Consider the following 15,445-nt stretch of genomic DNA (forward strand, 5'->3'; position numbering starts at 1 on the left):
TGTGCAACAATCCTGGACATTTTAATATCCTGCAGTCAGCGTCACTTTATAACCCCCATAAGAAATCACTGACACTATTACACCACTCATTCTGCTGCAAGAAAAACATAAATGTATGTGTTAGTATATTTTATAGTTCCTGTTATATTTTAAGATTTATGTTGTATCTTTTCTTTTTTTAATTTTCTTTTATTCTGACAACGATTTGCACTGTTACTTATTCTTATTTGTTATTTACACCTCTCATCACTTTTTGCAAAGCCCTCTGTCCTACGAGCACCTGTAAATCTATGTGCTGTGAAATTTCTAAAGACCATTCTATTGTATTCTCATATTTTAGTGAGCTTACCAATAAAAATAGATGAAACAAAATGATTCTGACTGATTTGATCTTTGTTCTTTTGGAGAGCTGAACTGATGTGAACACCAAACAGAAGCAGAGTCCAGTGGAGGACGTGTCAACAGCCGAGGTGACTGGACACAAAGCCAACAAGTCAAGAGTTTGCAGTTTGTGAGCGTTTGGAGCTCCAGCTGGGAGATCAGTGACAGTTTGATCCAGGAGAGATCAGCCTGCTTTGAAAGCTGAAGGTCAACATGGAGCGTGTCAGAGGTTCAGTCAATGATCCACTGCAGATCCTTTCTTCTTCTACCAAGCTTTGAAATGTGGAGCTGCACACGGCTCTGCCACAGTCACAGGACTGAAGCTCTGAGAAGAAGATTCAGTTTCTCATGGAGATCCTCAGAGTGGATCACTCTCACATCAGCCTGAAGTCTGAACCTCAGTGTCAACACAACTTTCACACAACACAAACTAAACATGGAGTCTGACCTCAGAGTCTCCAGACTGCAGAGTGGACTCTCCAGAAAACCACACAGCTGCTCAACTCCTGAATCCTGCAGCTGGTTCTCACTCAGGCTCAGATGTTTCAGATTTTTCAGGAGGGAGGGGTTGGACTTCAGAGCTGAGGCCAGAGAAGAACAGCTGATCTCTGACAAACTGCAGCTCCTCAACCTGAATAAAGAGAGAAAGCAGCAGAATCAATGAGGAGGAACCAACCAGATGTGTTGATGGAGAAATGAGCAGCTCCACATTACTGAGTCCTGATCAATGAGCTGTTCTGTTGTTGTGGATCTTCATCACTCACATCATCCTCATGCAAAACTCAGCCACACCTGCTGATGAGGACCAGAGGGCGGGTCCACATGACACCAGCTTTAAAGTCGTAGCATTGGCTCCCTGTCTGCTTCAGGGTGGATTTGAAGCTTCTTTAACTACTTTTTAAATGTCTTAACGGCCTTGCTCCATCTTATTGATCTGATCAGCTTCGACCACATCGACCCTCGTGGATCCTGAGCTCCTCCAGCAGCTCCTCTGATCCACATCAGAAGAAGAACAAAAACTCACAGTGAGGCAGCTTTTAGCCGCGATGGCCTCCATCTGTGGAACAGCCTGCTGGAGAAGCTCAGGACTGCAGAGACTGCTGGGAGTTTTAAAAGAAGGTTAAAGATTCACCTTTTAAACAGGCTTTTAATTGATCTTTTAAATTCTTCCAAGTTCATATTATTGCTGTTTATTTTGCTGTATTTTTGATGTTAATTATAGTTAATTTTACAATTTCAGGTTTTACATCGTATCTATCTTATTGATGTATTTTAACTCTTTTAAATGCTCACTTTATTTTATTTTTCTTCATTTAGATTTCTTATCCTATTTTTTCTTTTTTTCTCCAGTTTTTTTACCCCAGTGTTTCCTCAGGAGGTCCTCCACACTGGTGGCTGTATCAGCTCTGCTGCTGGGGGTTCTGTCCATGGGGCCCTTTGGCCCGGCTGGTTGGGGGGCTCCCCACCTCGAGTGCAGACGCCCTCGGCAGTCATGACCTGTGACCCTCCCAGTGTGGACGAACCCAAACTGTGCTGTTTTCCACGATCCGCAGTGCCTTGCCAGATCTCCCCACTGTTTGTGTGTGTGTGTGTGTGTGTGTAATTGCGTGTGTCTGCATATGGAGTGTTGAAGGGATGGGTTCTCTGTTTCGGTTTTCCTTTGTTTAGTTGTCGTCCCGTCATGGTTGGAGCTTGTTTTCAGCACTTTGTGCTGCTTAAAGTGTGAAAAGTGTTTGATAAATAAAGTTTGACTGATTGACGTCAACACAACAGTCACACACCTCCTCATGTCCACACACACATCAGTAACCTGCTGCTCTCACTGTAGGATCAGAGTCTCAGATCACAGCTGCTGACAAACATTTCTCCTTCTACAACAGTAACAGACAGTCAACTGACCACAGAGCCTCCAGACTGCAGAGTGGACTCTCCAGAAAACCACACAGCTGCTCAACTCCTGAATCCTGCAGACGGTTCCCACTCAGGCTCAGCTGTTTCAGATGTTTCAGGAGGGAGGGGTTGGACTTCAGAGCTGAGACCAGAGAAGAACAGCTGATCTCTGACAACCTGCAGCTCCTCAACCTGAATAAAGAGAGAAAGAAGTGAGATTAGAGGACAAAGTCTGATGTTGAAGTCACTGAGAGCTGAAGAAGGTTCAGACTGGAAGAGTTTAGAAATGTAAAGTCCAAACAGCTGAAGCCTCCAGGAGGAGAAGAGCTCTCATCAACATGCTGATCACTAACATGCTGCAGAGCTCAGTACACACAACACACGCACGCACGCACACACACACACACGCACGCACGCACACACACACACACACACACACACACACACTTTTTAAAATCTTGTTCCAGTGTGAATATGTGACCTCTAGATGTCAATGAATCCATTTTTGTCCCAACTCAAGTCAGAACAGTAAAGAGTGAAGACAGAACTGACAGTTAGCGTAGCGGCTAGCGAGTCAGACTGAGTGAGCTGAAGGCCACTGTGACTGAGACGGAGGGATCACTATCAACCTGGACACATGATGTGGTGGAGCTCCAGAAGAAAGAGGAGAAACTTTCTGCTCAGGTTTCAGCTCTTGAGAATAAATGTGGAGATTTAGAGGGGAGATCTCCAGTGACGGAAATACCCGTCTGAAATTAAACACTGTTACGATTTTTAGTTCGGAGTCATCTAATTACTTTTTCCAGCATTACAACAGCGTTTCTGTTACTGACAATAAAAAGCTGCGTGGGTCCGTTACTATAATTCACTGTGTTTAACTTGGTTTTCTCCTCCTGAGTCCAGCTGTTCCAACAAACGTGCGGAGCATGAAGTTCATGTCCAGAAAGAAGGAACAGTATTGGTGCAAAGTGCGTCACGTGACGACCGAGCCACGACTCATGTCACTCATCTCATGACGCTCAGAATGTGTCACAGTGCCGATTTCACCTGGAGAACTTTTGGCGTTCAGGAGAGTGAAAAGAAATCTTTCTCATGAGCTAAAGATGGCGTGGTCCCCGAAAGTCGGAGCCAGATCAGACGAGAGTCGCTGTGATCGTAAAGCAACCAGAGGAAGACCTGGACGGATGTTAACACACAAACAGCTCCTCAGTGAGGCACGGACATGACAGGGCAGAGCAGACAGAGATACAGCCAGAGAGCCCCGATCATTCAGAGGCAGCTTTTAATGGAAGGACAGACATCTGTTGACACACATCTACTGTGTTTGATTATTCTTTAGAAATGTAGAAATGCTATCTGCAGTTACTAATCACATTTGATTGGTGTCTTGTCTCATATTATCACACAGCAACGTTTGAATTATTTAGATTAATGTAGTGTTTCCTGTTTGGAATTTATTCTGTCAAGTGTCCATTTATTTCATTCATCATAGATTCAGTTTTAGAAGAAATAACTGAACTTAAGGTTTAATTGAGAGGGAATCCAAATTGACATATATAAACATTTCTTATTAAAGGTAACACAACAGGGACGTTGCCTAGTCATTAGTTACTTTTAAAATGTTACTCAGTTACTTTTTCTAAGAAGTAACTTGAAACTATAACTAATATACGGTGGCCCTGAGGTGCAAAACACAACGGCAAATGAGAAAACACGAATGCAAATAAGAAAACACAACACAAAAAGAGAAAACACAACAGCAAATCAGAAAACGCAACACAAAAAGAGAAAACACAACACCAAATCAGAAAACACAACACAAAAAGAGAAAACACAACGGCAAATCAGAAAACGCAACACAAAAAGAGAAAACACAACAGCAAATCAGAAAACGCAACACAAAAAGAGAAAACACAACACCAAATCAGAAAACACAACACAAAAAGAGAAAACACAACAGCAAATCAGAAAACGCAACACAAAAAGAGAAAACACAACACCAAATCAGAAAACACAACACAAAAAGAGAAAACACAACGGCAAATCAGAAAACACAACAGCAAATCAGAAAACACAACACAAAAAGAGAAAACACAACAGCAAATCAGAAAACGCAACACAAAAAGAGAAAACACAACGGCAAATCAGAAAACACAACAGCAAATCAGAAAACACAACACAAAAAGAGAAAACACAACAGCAAATCAGAAAACACAACGCCAAATCAGAAAACACAACACAAAAAGAGAAAACACAACGGCAAAAGAGAAAACGGAAATCGGGTGACATGTCTTCTTCTTCTAATGATTTCCGGCAGGCTGTACGCTTGTTTAGTGCAATGCTGCCCCTTCAGGTTAAGTAGTGGGTGACATCAGTCGTCGCTGATTGGACGAAAGAACTGGTCTGTCCTTTGAACCGGAAAGAGTCACAGTTCGCCACTGAAGCCCCTTTTCCACAGCTTCGGTACGGTTCAGGTCTGGTCAGTTCGGATCGGATATGCGGCGTTCTAGCCTGCGAAGCAGCCAGCCATCTGTGACGATCTGTTCCACCGGTCTCACCGCGACAGCAACGCAAACCTTTACAAAAAGTCTACTGAACACCGGTCTTCCCCGGAGGAGCAGCGGCTGCTTTCCATCACTGCAGAGGAGGTTCAACGGAACCGAACGGTGCCGTTAAAATGGAAAAAAGGGGGAAAAAATCACCGCAAATGGGGAAAAAAAGGGAAAAAAAACACCGTCGTCTCAGAGCGGCTGCTCTCTATCGGCTCCAGACCCGGTCAGCACCGCGCAAAATGCAAGAAACGGAGGAGAGGCTGTGTGGACTGCGGCTGAGATGGAGCTGATGGTAAGTTTTAATACTCTGAACTGTACAACCACCAGTGTTACCATGCCGCTATCCACCACTGAAATCTAAGGTTTTTGTCTTAAAAGTGTATCCACGCAGCGCGCTAGCTGGTTAGCATTAGCACGCGGCTAGGCTAGATAGCTTTGCACCCAGCCATGTAGCATTGTGGTGTTTCATGTGGTTTGTGTAACGTTTCTGCAGGAGGACAGGAGTCGTCCTCCTCTGGGCCCAGGGGTGGAGGAGAGAGATGTAGCGTCGTCAGGATGGAGCATCCACCTCCAGCCGGACTCTCCTGTGTTATGAAGTTCCAGCAGCTGGGAGGTGAGCAACAGCCTTGTTCATGCTGTAGATAATGCAGGAGACGATTCAGCATCTATACTGGTATTCTGTCAAGTAGAATTCTATCAAGTATCACATTGATACGTTCACCACTGCTGCTCCAGCTGGATAAAGGGCCCAGTGTGCAGTACTATTGATGCAGAGTAGTGAAATAAATCTATGCTGCTGTTTCTGCAGCTCCAGTTTGCTCTGTGAACTGTGGATGTTTACGCTGAACAGCTGTCTCTCGTCCAGTGTTACAGTGAACACAAACTGGTGAAGTAGCAAAAACTGCTGGAGAAACGACAATAGATCATATTTAATCCATTACAGAAGTGCAGAGCAGTCAGCTGATAGACCACACTCTGCATTTACACCCTGGGAATTACATCCAGCAATGTTACTGTCCAAAATCGTCTCCACCAGCTGCCACCACAGGGTCTGATGGGTGGAGGCAGGGTGTGGGTGGTAGTGTCTTGCTGAACTGCTCTATTTCCCCCTTTGCTTTTTACCCAGGAGGAGGCTGGAGCACCAACCAGACCTGACGGAGCCCCTGAGAGAAATTCAGGCTTTAGGTGAGCTGGGAGCTGCAGCGTGATGAACGGCATGTCCATCAGGAGGAGCAGCAGGAGGAGCGGCGTCTGAACCTGCAGTTCCTTGAAGGTGAAGCAGGGCAGTGAGGCTGAATCAGGCTGATTTGGCCTCTCAGCAGCAGCAGAGCCAGGCCTTCAGATGTCCCTGCAGTGGGTCTCTCTGCAGGTCCAGACCCCGAGAACCCACAGGAGTAACTCAACAACTGGTGGTGTTGATGTCCTTTCCAATAAAAACCGTTTTCACACCCATATGTGTCTGAATTCACTGGTTCTTGCTCAACACAAGCACAGCAGTGTTTTTGCATTTGGCATTTCTTTCTAAGTAGTGGTGCTGAATGGAAATGAAATAACTCCATTTGTAAGGGATGTACATGGTGGTGTTTTGAATATTTTACATGGTGATTATCATGAAATTCAATCCAGACAATTCTGCACTGCGACACATTACAGTAACGGTGCTTTATGGAAACACACTTCAGTCTGACTGCAGTTGAAGAGCGAAAGGTAAGGTGGAGCCAGTATCATCTACATGTAGGGAGAAGCCAGTACTGATTTAATATTACCCTGTTACAGCTTTAAACAACACTGTCACTAAATACAGCCTTATAAAACAATTCTCCTGTCATCAACCAACTCTTCTGAGCTGGCCTCATGTTGACAAGCATGTAGTCTCTGCACAATTCCTAAGACTGGTTTGAAACTAAACCTTTAACAGCAAACTGTTTTTTTCTGTCAGAAAAAAAATTATGAATTTTACCCAGTTAAGAGCAGATCTGTGCCTCATAAAGAGCAGAATAGACTATTTATCTCACCATGAAGACATTTAGTTATGGAGGCTCATAGAACAAGCTGGTGCAAATAAATGAGGACATTTGCAAATAAAGAATAAGTAATTGAAATCAAAAAGAAGAAAACATTGAACTTGATATACAACAGATCTAAAATATAACACTACTACTACTAAAATATAACTGGAGCTATAATATATAGAAGTATGTACAGATATGGACTTAATACATTTTGAAAATGTGATGATCAAGGGTTGTTTTGTTTAGTTTTTTGTACTACCCACACGTTTTCAGCACAGCGTTTTCAGCCATGGTGATTATAATTCGTGCAAATCGATATTTTAACCCTCTGAATTTCAGTCATTTATTCTAGCAGAGAAGCTGGCAATGTCTTGGATCCATTGTTTTGGTGTCGCTGTGCTCTCTGCTGATTGGCTTCAGAAAAATTAGACTTATTGGCTGTGTTTTTCTGAGGGCAGAGCTCATTAACATCTTATACAACGACGTAAAAATCGCGCGTCTTGCTGATTTAAAACGCACGTTTTTTACGGCATTTTATTAAACAAACAGGCGTTTTTTACTGCATCTTAAGGATCCGAGGCATTGGATTAGTGGCGAACTGTGACTCTTTCCGGTTCAAAGGACGGACCAGTTCTTTCGTCCAATCAGCGACGACTGATGTCACCCACTACTTAACCTGAAGGGGCAGCATTGCGCTAAACAAGCGTACAGCCTGCCGGAAATCATTAGAAGAAGAAGACTGATGTCACCCGATTTCCGTTTTCTCTTTTGCTGTTGTGTTTTCTCTTTTTGTGTTGTGTTTTCTGATTTGGCGTTGTGTTTTCTCTTTTTGTGTTGTGTTTTCTGATTTGGCGTTGTGTTTTCTCTTTTTGTGTTGTGTTTTCTGATTTGGCGTTGTGTTTTCTGTTTATGTGTTGTGTTTTCTGATTTGCTGTTGTGTTTTCTGATTTGCCGTTGTGTTTTCTCTTTTTGTGTTGTGTTTTCACTTTTCCTGTTGTGTTTTGTCTTTTTGTGTTGTGTTTTCTGATTTGGCGTTGTGTTTTGTCTTTTTGTGTTGTGTTTTCTCTTTTTGTGTTGTGTTTTCTGATTTGGCGTTGTGTTTTGTCTTTTTGTGTTGTGTTTTCTGATTTGGCGTTGTGTTTTGTCTTTTTGTGTTGTGTTTTCTGATTTGCTGTTGTGTTTTCTCTTTTTGTGTTGTGTTTTCTGATTTGCTGTTGTGTTTTCTGATTTGGCGTTGTGTTTTCTCTTTTTGTGTTGTGTTTTCTGATTTGGCGTTGTGTTTTGTCTTTTTGTGTTGTGTTTTCTGATTTGCTGTTGTGTTTTCTCTTTTTGTGTTGTGTTTTCTGATTTGCTGTTGTGTTTTCTGATTTGGCGTTGTGTTTTCTCTTTTTGTGTTGTGTTTTCTGATTTGCTGTTGTGTTTTCTGATTTACCGTTGTGTTTTCTCTTTTTGTGTTGTGTTTTCTGATTTGCTGTTGTGTTTTCTGATTTGCCGTTGTGTTTTCTCTTTTTGTGTTGTGTTTTCTGATTTGCTGTTGTGTTTTCTCTTTTTGTGTTGTGTTTTCTGATTTGCTGTTGTGTTTTCTGATTTGCTGTTGTGTTTTCTCTTTTTGTGTTGTGTTTTCTTATTTGCATTCGTGTTTTCTCATTTGCCGTTGTGTTTTGCACCTCAGGGCCACCGTACTAATTACTTTTATAAAGTAACTTGCCAACACTGGAGATCTCACAGAAATAACATCAGAATAATTAGGTGAAAATGAGGATGCAAATGTTAAAGTTCAGTTGACACAGATATCAGGTTTCAGGTGTGTTGAAGTGTTGTTCATGCTGTGGGTTGACATCCAGCATGTCTATGTTCAGAAATGGCCCTGGGGGGGGCGCTGTGAGTTAGCAGGTGTGGCTGTTGGGAGGAGAGGAAGAAAAACAGGAAGATGAGGCGTTTAAATGGACCTTGGAGATCTGATTTAAAGGTGCTGCAGGCAGGATTCCACATCTCCGCCATCTTGCTTAGGGTTACCTAAGCAAGATGGCGATTTGACCCATCCAAGATGGTGATTTGAAACCCAGCACAGCCAATCCTGTCTTGTTTTCTCTGACATCACGCCCTTACACAAGTTAAGCCCCTCCCACAGCAACGTGCGACGAACGCCCTTCGACCAATCATGGTTAGAGTCTCATGGGCTCTTCTGATTGGTCAAAGATACCTGGAGCTGTAGAGATTCCTTTTCAGCTCAGAACAGAGACAGATGGAAACGCTGCGCCCTCGTGGTAGAGCAATTATACTACACTCCTAAAGGATTATCAATGGATACTCTAACATTTAATCCAAATAAAACAGAAAAATTTGCATTGACGAGCAAAATCCTGCCTACAGCACCTTTAAGAGCCAGCTGCCTACAAAATGACTTTAAACACTGAAACAGTTTCACTGTGGTGTTGATGTAATGTTTGATATATGAATGGCAGTGGGACGAATATTTTAATCCTCTAACAAGTTAATAACATGTTCAGGTTGGACTGATCTGCTGAATGTACATCCTGTAATTTCTGTCTACATTCAGTCTGTGTTGCAGGAGCTCCTGCTGTGTTTGGAGCATGAAAGTTAGTTGGTTCTTGGCTCCTAGTGGAGTCTGCTCTGGTATCTTGTTGTTTGGGGACGGGGTTGTGGTCGCTGAGGGGGGATCTGGGTATTCTTGCTGCTGATCAACTCTGCAGTCAGTGTTTTTCTCTCTCCTTTTTGTTCATCCGAAAATGTGGTTGCAGTTCCCGTTCTAATATAAATTAAATCCGGATTTATAAATCACTTCCAGTTGTAGAAACTGAAATCCTTTCTGATCAGGACGGCAGGTATTTGATTCTTTTAGGGACTATATTCCCTCTTCCAGTTGTACTTGTCAATGTTTATGCACTAAATTTTTATAACCATATTTTTATGAACGAGCTGTTTGAAAACTGACCATCTCTAAATGAAACATTCTTTATTTTTGGCGGGGACATGAACTGTGCTCTGAATTCTCAACTGGATTCTTGCAAACCTGGATTAATCCAGTCCCAAATGGCTGAAGCTCTCTGCAGTTCTATGTCTAATCATGGCTACATCGACCCCTGGAGGTTTTGTAACTCTACTGAGAGGCAATATTCCTTTTATTCACATGGCCACCAAACATTTTCCTGTATAGATTATTGTTTTATTGACACCAGACTGATGCTCAAAGTTACTGATATTGTATTTCATCCTATTCTGGTTTCAGATCAGGCTCCTTCTTCCCTGGACATTCAAATGTCACCTGAATCTCGACATCCCACTCAGTGGAGATTTAACATTTCACTTTTATCTGATGATCAATTTCATAAGTTTATTATAAACTCTGCTGAAGATTTAATCTCTTTGAACCAATCTGAGTCTGAGCCTGTTTCAACTGTGCTCTTGTTGGAGTCTTTAAAGGTTTATTTACAGGGTCACATTATTTCTTATTCTTCAGGTGTGAAAATATTAATCTTTCAAACACTCAAAAGCTCTCAGCTGATCTAGAATCTGTCGATCAACGGCTGGCCGACACTCCTTCTCCAGACTAGTTGAAGCGACGTGTGGCTTTAAAAACAGAGCTGGACCTGATTACAACCAACCAGGCAGAACGTCTCTCACTACACTCTCCTTCTGGATATTATGAATCTGGGGAAAATCCTGGAAGGTTATCAGCTCACCTGTTATGTCGCCAAGCAGCCTCACGATCAATACCTCACATTAAAGACGGGTCGGGAGTGTTGGTAGAGGAACCAGCCCTGATTGATTCAGGATTAGGACGTCTTACTTTGACATCATGTCTCAGATACTTTCAGAACAACTGACATTTCTCCTCATATGGCTGTCTTTGGGTTTCCTGAAGAACATTCTCACTTCTCATCTGAGCAGTTCCAGGTTTTAATGTTCACTTCTCTGATAGCGAGACGCCATCTCCTCCTCCACAGGAAATCCCAAAACGCTCCATCCAATACACTTTGGACCAACGAGGTGATGTTTTTGAAAAAGTAGAAACAATGAGATTCTCCAGGCAGAGCGAGCTGAACAAATGTAACAGAAATGTCAACTATTCATTGATTTTATGCTCATATTTAGGCTTCATTCCCCCACACTCTTAATTATTATTCATTAATAATTCAAGCAATTATTCATTATTGTATGTTATATTACAGATTTTGTTACGAGGCCCATGTTTGACACTTTGTTTCGCACATTTTTTGTTTGTGTTTTATTTTGTTCATCTTTAATTTGGTTGATGTATAAAACTTGAAAAAAAAGACGTGCACAGATGTGATTTCTTGTAAGTGCCAGAATGTTTTTGTGAACTTACTAATTAAAATAGATGAAACAAAATTATTGTGACTGATTTGATCAGTGTCAACACAACTTTCACACAACACAAACTCAAACATGGAGTCTGACCTCAGAGTCTTCAGACTGCAGAGTGGACTCTCCAGAAAACCACACAGCTGCTCAACTCCTGAATCCTGCAGCTGGTTCTCACTCAGGTCCAGAAGTTTCAGATGTTTCAGGAGGGAGGGGTTGGACTTCAGAGCTGAGATCAGAGAAGAACAGCTGATCTCTGACAAACTGCATTTCTCCAACCTGAATAAAGAGAGAAAGAAGTGAGATTAGAGGACAAAGTCTGATGTTGAAGTCATTGAGAGCTGAAGAAGGTTCAGACTGGAAGAGTTTAGAAATGTAAAGTCCAAACAGCTGAAGCCTCCAGGAGGAGAAGAGCTCTCATCAACATGCTGATCACTAACATGCTGCAGAGCTCAGTGTACACACACACACACACACACACACACACACACACACACACACACACACACACACACACACACACACACACACACACACACACACACACACACACACACACACACTTTTTTTAAATCTTGTTCCAGTGTGAATATGTGACCTCCAGATGTCAATGAATCCATTTTTGTCCCAAATCAAGTCAGAACAGTAAAGAGTGAAGACAGAACTGACAGTTAGCGTAGCGGCTAGCGAGTCAGACTGAGTGAGCTGAAGGCCACTGTGACTGAGACGGAGGGATCACTATCAACCTGGACACATGATGTGGTGGAGCTCCAGAAGAAAGAGGAGAAACTTTCTGCTCAGGTTTCAGCTCTTGAGAATGAATGTGAACTCACTTTAAGCCTGACATTGTCTTCTGACTGTTTTTGCAGGAGACTCACATGAGAAACAACGATCAAGTTAGACTGAGGCTCCTGGTTGCTGAGGTTTTTCACTGAAGCTTTAATTCCAAACCTGGATTAATCCAGTTCCAAATGGCTGAAGCTCTCTGCAGTTCTATGTCTAATCATGGCTACATCGACCCCTGGAGGTTTTGTAACTCTACTGAGAGGCAATATTCCTTTATTCACATGGCCACCAAACATTTTCCTGTATAGATTATTGTTTTATTGACACCAGACTGATGCTCAAAGTGACTGATATTGTATTTCATCCTATTCTGGTTTCAGATCAGGCTCCCTCTTCCCTGGACATTCAAATTTCACCTGAATCTCGACATCCCACTCAGTGGAGATTTAATATTTCACTTTTAACTGATGATCAATTTCATAAGTTTATTATAAACTCTGCTGAAGATTTAATCTCTTTGAACCAATCTGAGTCTGAGCCTGTTTCAACTGTGCTCTTGTTGGAGTCTTTAAAGGTTTATTTACAGGGTCACATTATTTCTTATTCGTCACATATGGAAATATTCATCTTTCAAACACTCAAAAGCTCTCAGCTGATCTAGAATCTGTAGATCAACGGCTGGCCGACACTCCTTCTCCAGACTTGTTGAAGCGACGTGTGGCTTTAAAAACAGAGCTGGACCTGATTACAACCAACCAGGCAGAACGTCTCTCACTACACTCTCCTTCTGGATATTATGAATCTGGGGAAAATCCTGGAAGGTTATCAGCTCACCTGTTATGTCGCCAAGCAGCCTCACGATCAATACCTCACATTAAAGATGGGTCGGGAGTGTTGGTAGAGGAATCAGCCCTGATTGATTCAGGATTAGGACGTCTTACTTTGACATCATGTCTCAGATACTTTCAGAACAACTGACATTTCTCCTCATATGGCTGTCTTTGGGTTTCCTGAAGAACATTCTCACTTCTCATCTGAGCAGTTCCAGGTTTTAATGTTCACTTCTTTGATAGCGAGACGCCATCTCCTCCTCCACTGGAAATCCCAAAACGCTCCATCCAATACACTTTGGACCAACGAGGAGATGTTTTTGAAAAAGTAGAAAAAATGAGATTCTCCAGGCAGAGCGAGCTGAACAAATGTAACAAGAAATGTCAACTATTCATTGACTTTATGCTCATATTTAGGCTTCATTCCCCCACACTCTGAATTATTATTCATTAACAATTCAAGCAATTATTCATTATTGTATGTTATATTACAGATTTTCTTACGAGGCCCATGTTTGACACTTTGTTTCGCACATTTTTTGTTTGTGTTTTATTTTATTCATCTTTAATTTGCTCGATAAAACTTGAAAAAAGGATGTGTACAGATGTGATTTCTTGTAAGTGCCAGAATGTTTTGTGAACTTACTCATTAAAATAGATGAAACAAAATTATTGTGACTGATTTGATCAGTGTCAACACAACTTTCACACAACACAAACTCAAACATGGAGTCTGACCACAGAGCCTCCAGACTGCAGAGTGGACTCTCCAGAAAACCACACAGCTGCTCAACTCCTGAATCCTGCAGCTGGTTCTCACTCAGGTCCAGACGTTTCAGATGTTTCAGGAGGGAGGGGTTGGACTTCAGAGCTGAGACCAGAGAAGAACAGCTGATCTTTGACAAACTGCAGCTCCTCAACCTGAATAAAGAGAGAAAGAAGTGAGATTAGAGGACAAAGTCTGATGTTGAAGTCATTGAGAGCTGAAGAAGGTTCAGACTGGAAGAGTTTAGAAATGTAAAGTCCAAACAGCTGAAGCCTCCAGGAGGAGAAGAGCTCTCATCAACATGCTGATCACTAACATGCTGCAGAGCTCAGTCCACACACACACACACACACACACACACACACACACACACACACACACACACACACACACACACACACACACACACACACACACACACTTTTTAAATCTTGTTCCAGTGTGAATATGTGACCTCTAGATGTCAATGAATCCATTTTTGTCCCAAATCAAGTCAGAACAGTAAAGAGTGAAGACAGAACTGACAGTTAGCGTAGCGGCTAGCGAGTCAGACTGAGTGAGCTGAAGGCCACTGTGACTGAGACGGAGGGATCACTATCAACCTGGACACATGATGTGGTGGAGCTCCAGAAGAAAGAGGAGAAACTTTCTGCTCAGGTTTCAGCTCTTGAGAATAAATGTGAACTCACTTTAAGCCTGACATTGTCTCCTGACTGTTTTTGCAGGAGACTCACATGAGAAACAACGATCAAGTTAGACTGAGGCTCCTGGTTGCTGAGGTTTTTCACTGAACCTTCAATTCCAAACCTGGATTAATCCAGTCCCAAATGGCTGAAGCTCTCTGCAGTTCTATGTCTAATCATGGCTACATCGACCCCTGGAGGTTTTGTAACTCTACTGAGAGGCAATATTCCTTTATTCACAAGGCCACCAAACATTTTCCTGTATAGATTATTGTTTTATTGACACCAGACTGATGCTCAAAGTGACTGATATTGTATTTCATCCTATTCTGGTTTCAGATCAGGCTCCTTCATCCCTGGACATTCAAATGTCACCTGAATCTCGACATCCCACTCAGTGGAGATTTAACATTTCACTTTTATCTGATGATCAATTTCATAAGTTTATTATAAACTCTGCTGAAGATTTAATCTCTTTGAACCAATCTGAGTCTGAGCCTGTTTCAACTGTGCTCTTGTTGGAGTCTTTAAAGGTTTATTTACAGGGTCACATTATTTCTTATTCTTCACATGTGAAAATATTCATCTTTCAAACACTCAAAAGCTCTCAGCTGATCTAGAATCTGTAGATCAACGGCTGGCCGACACTCCTTCTCCAGACTTGTTGAAGCAACGTGTGGCTTTAAAAACAGAGCTGGACCTGATTACAACCAACCAGGCAGAACGTCTCTTACTACACTCTCCTTCTAGATATTATGAATCTGGGGAAAATCCTGGAAGGTTATCAGCTCACCTGTTACGTCGCCAAGCAGCCTCACAATCAATACCTCACATTAAAGACGGGTCGGGAGTGTTGGTAGAGGAACCAGCCCTGATTGATTCAGGATTAGGACGTCTTACTTTGACATCATGTCTCAGATACTTTCAGAACAACTGACATTTCTCCTCATATGGCTGTCTTTGGGTTTCCTGAAGAACATTCTCACTTCTCATCTGAGCAGTTCGAGGTTTTAATGTTCACTTCTCTGATAGCGAGACGCCATCTCCTCCTCCACTGGAAATCCCAAAATGCTCCATCCAATACACTTTGGACCAACGAGGTGATGTTTTTGAAAAAGTAGAAAAAATGAGATTCTCCAGGCAGAGCGAGCTGAACAAATGTAACAAGAAATGTCAACTATTCATTGACTTTATGCTC

General features: G+C 42.2%; 1 protein-coding gene across 1 annotated transcript in view; it reads right to left on the reverse strand.

Annotated features, from left to right (window-relative positions):
* LOC115393921 (NACHT, LRR and PYD domains-containing protein 3-like) overlaps positions 1-15,445 on the reverse strand; it is a gene marked incomplete at its 5' end in the record, with an annotated part of 41,928 nt that overhangs the window by 17,087 nt on the left and 9,396 nt on the right. The window contains 3 exons of the mRNA XM_030099029.1: positions 2,281-2,463; positions 11,279-11,461; positions 13,537-13,719. Coding sequence (XP_029954889.1) covers positions 2,281-2,463; positions 11,279-11,461; positions 13,537-13,719 — 549 coding nt within the window. The remainder of the gene's footprint in view (positions 1-2,280; positions 2,464-11,278; positions 11,462-13,536; positions 13,720-15,445) is intronic.

This window comes from Salarias fasciatus, chromosome 9 (assembly GCF_902148845.1).
Source record: "Salarias fasciatus chromosome 9, fSalaFa1.1, whole genome shotgun sequence".
Taxonomy (NCBI): Eukaryota; Metazoa; Chordata; class Actinopteri; order Blenniiformes; family Blenniidae; genus Salarias; species Salarias fasciatus.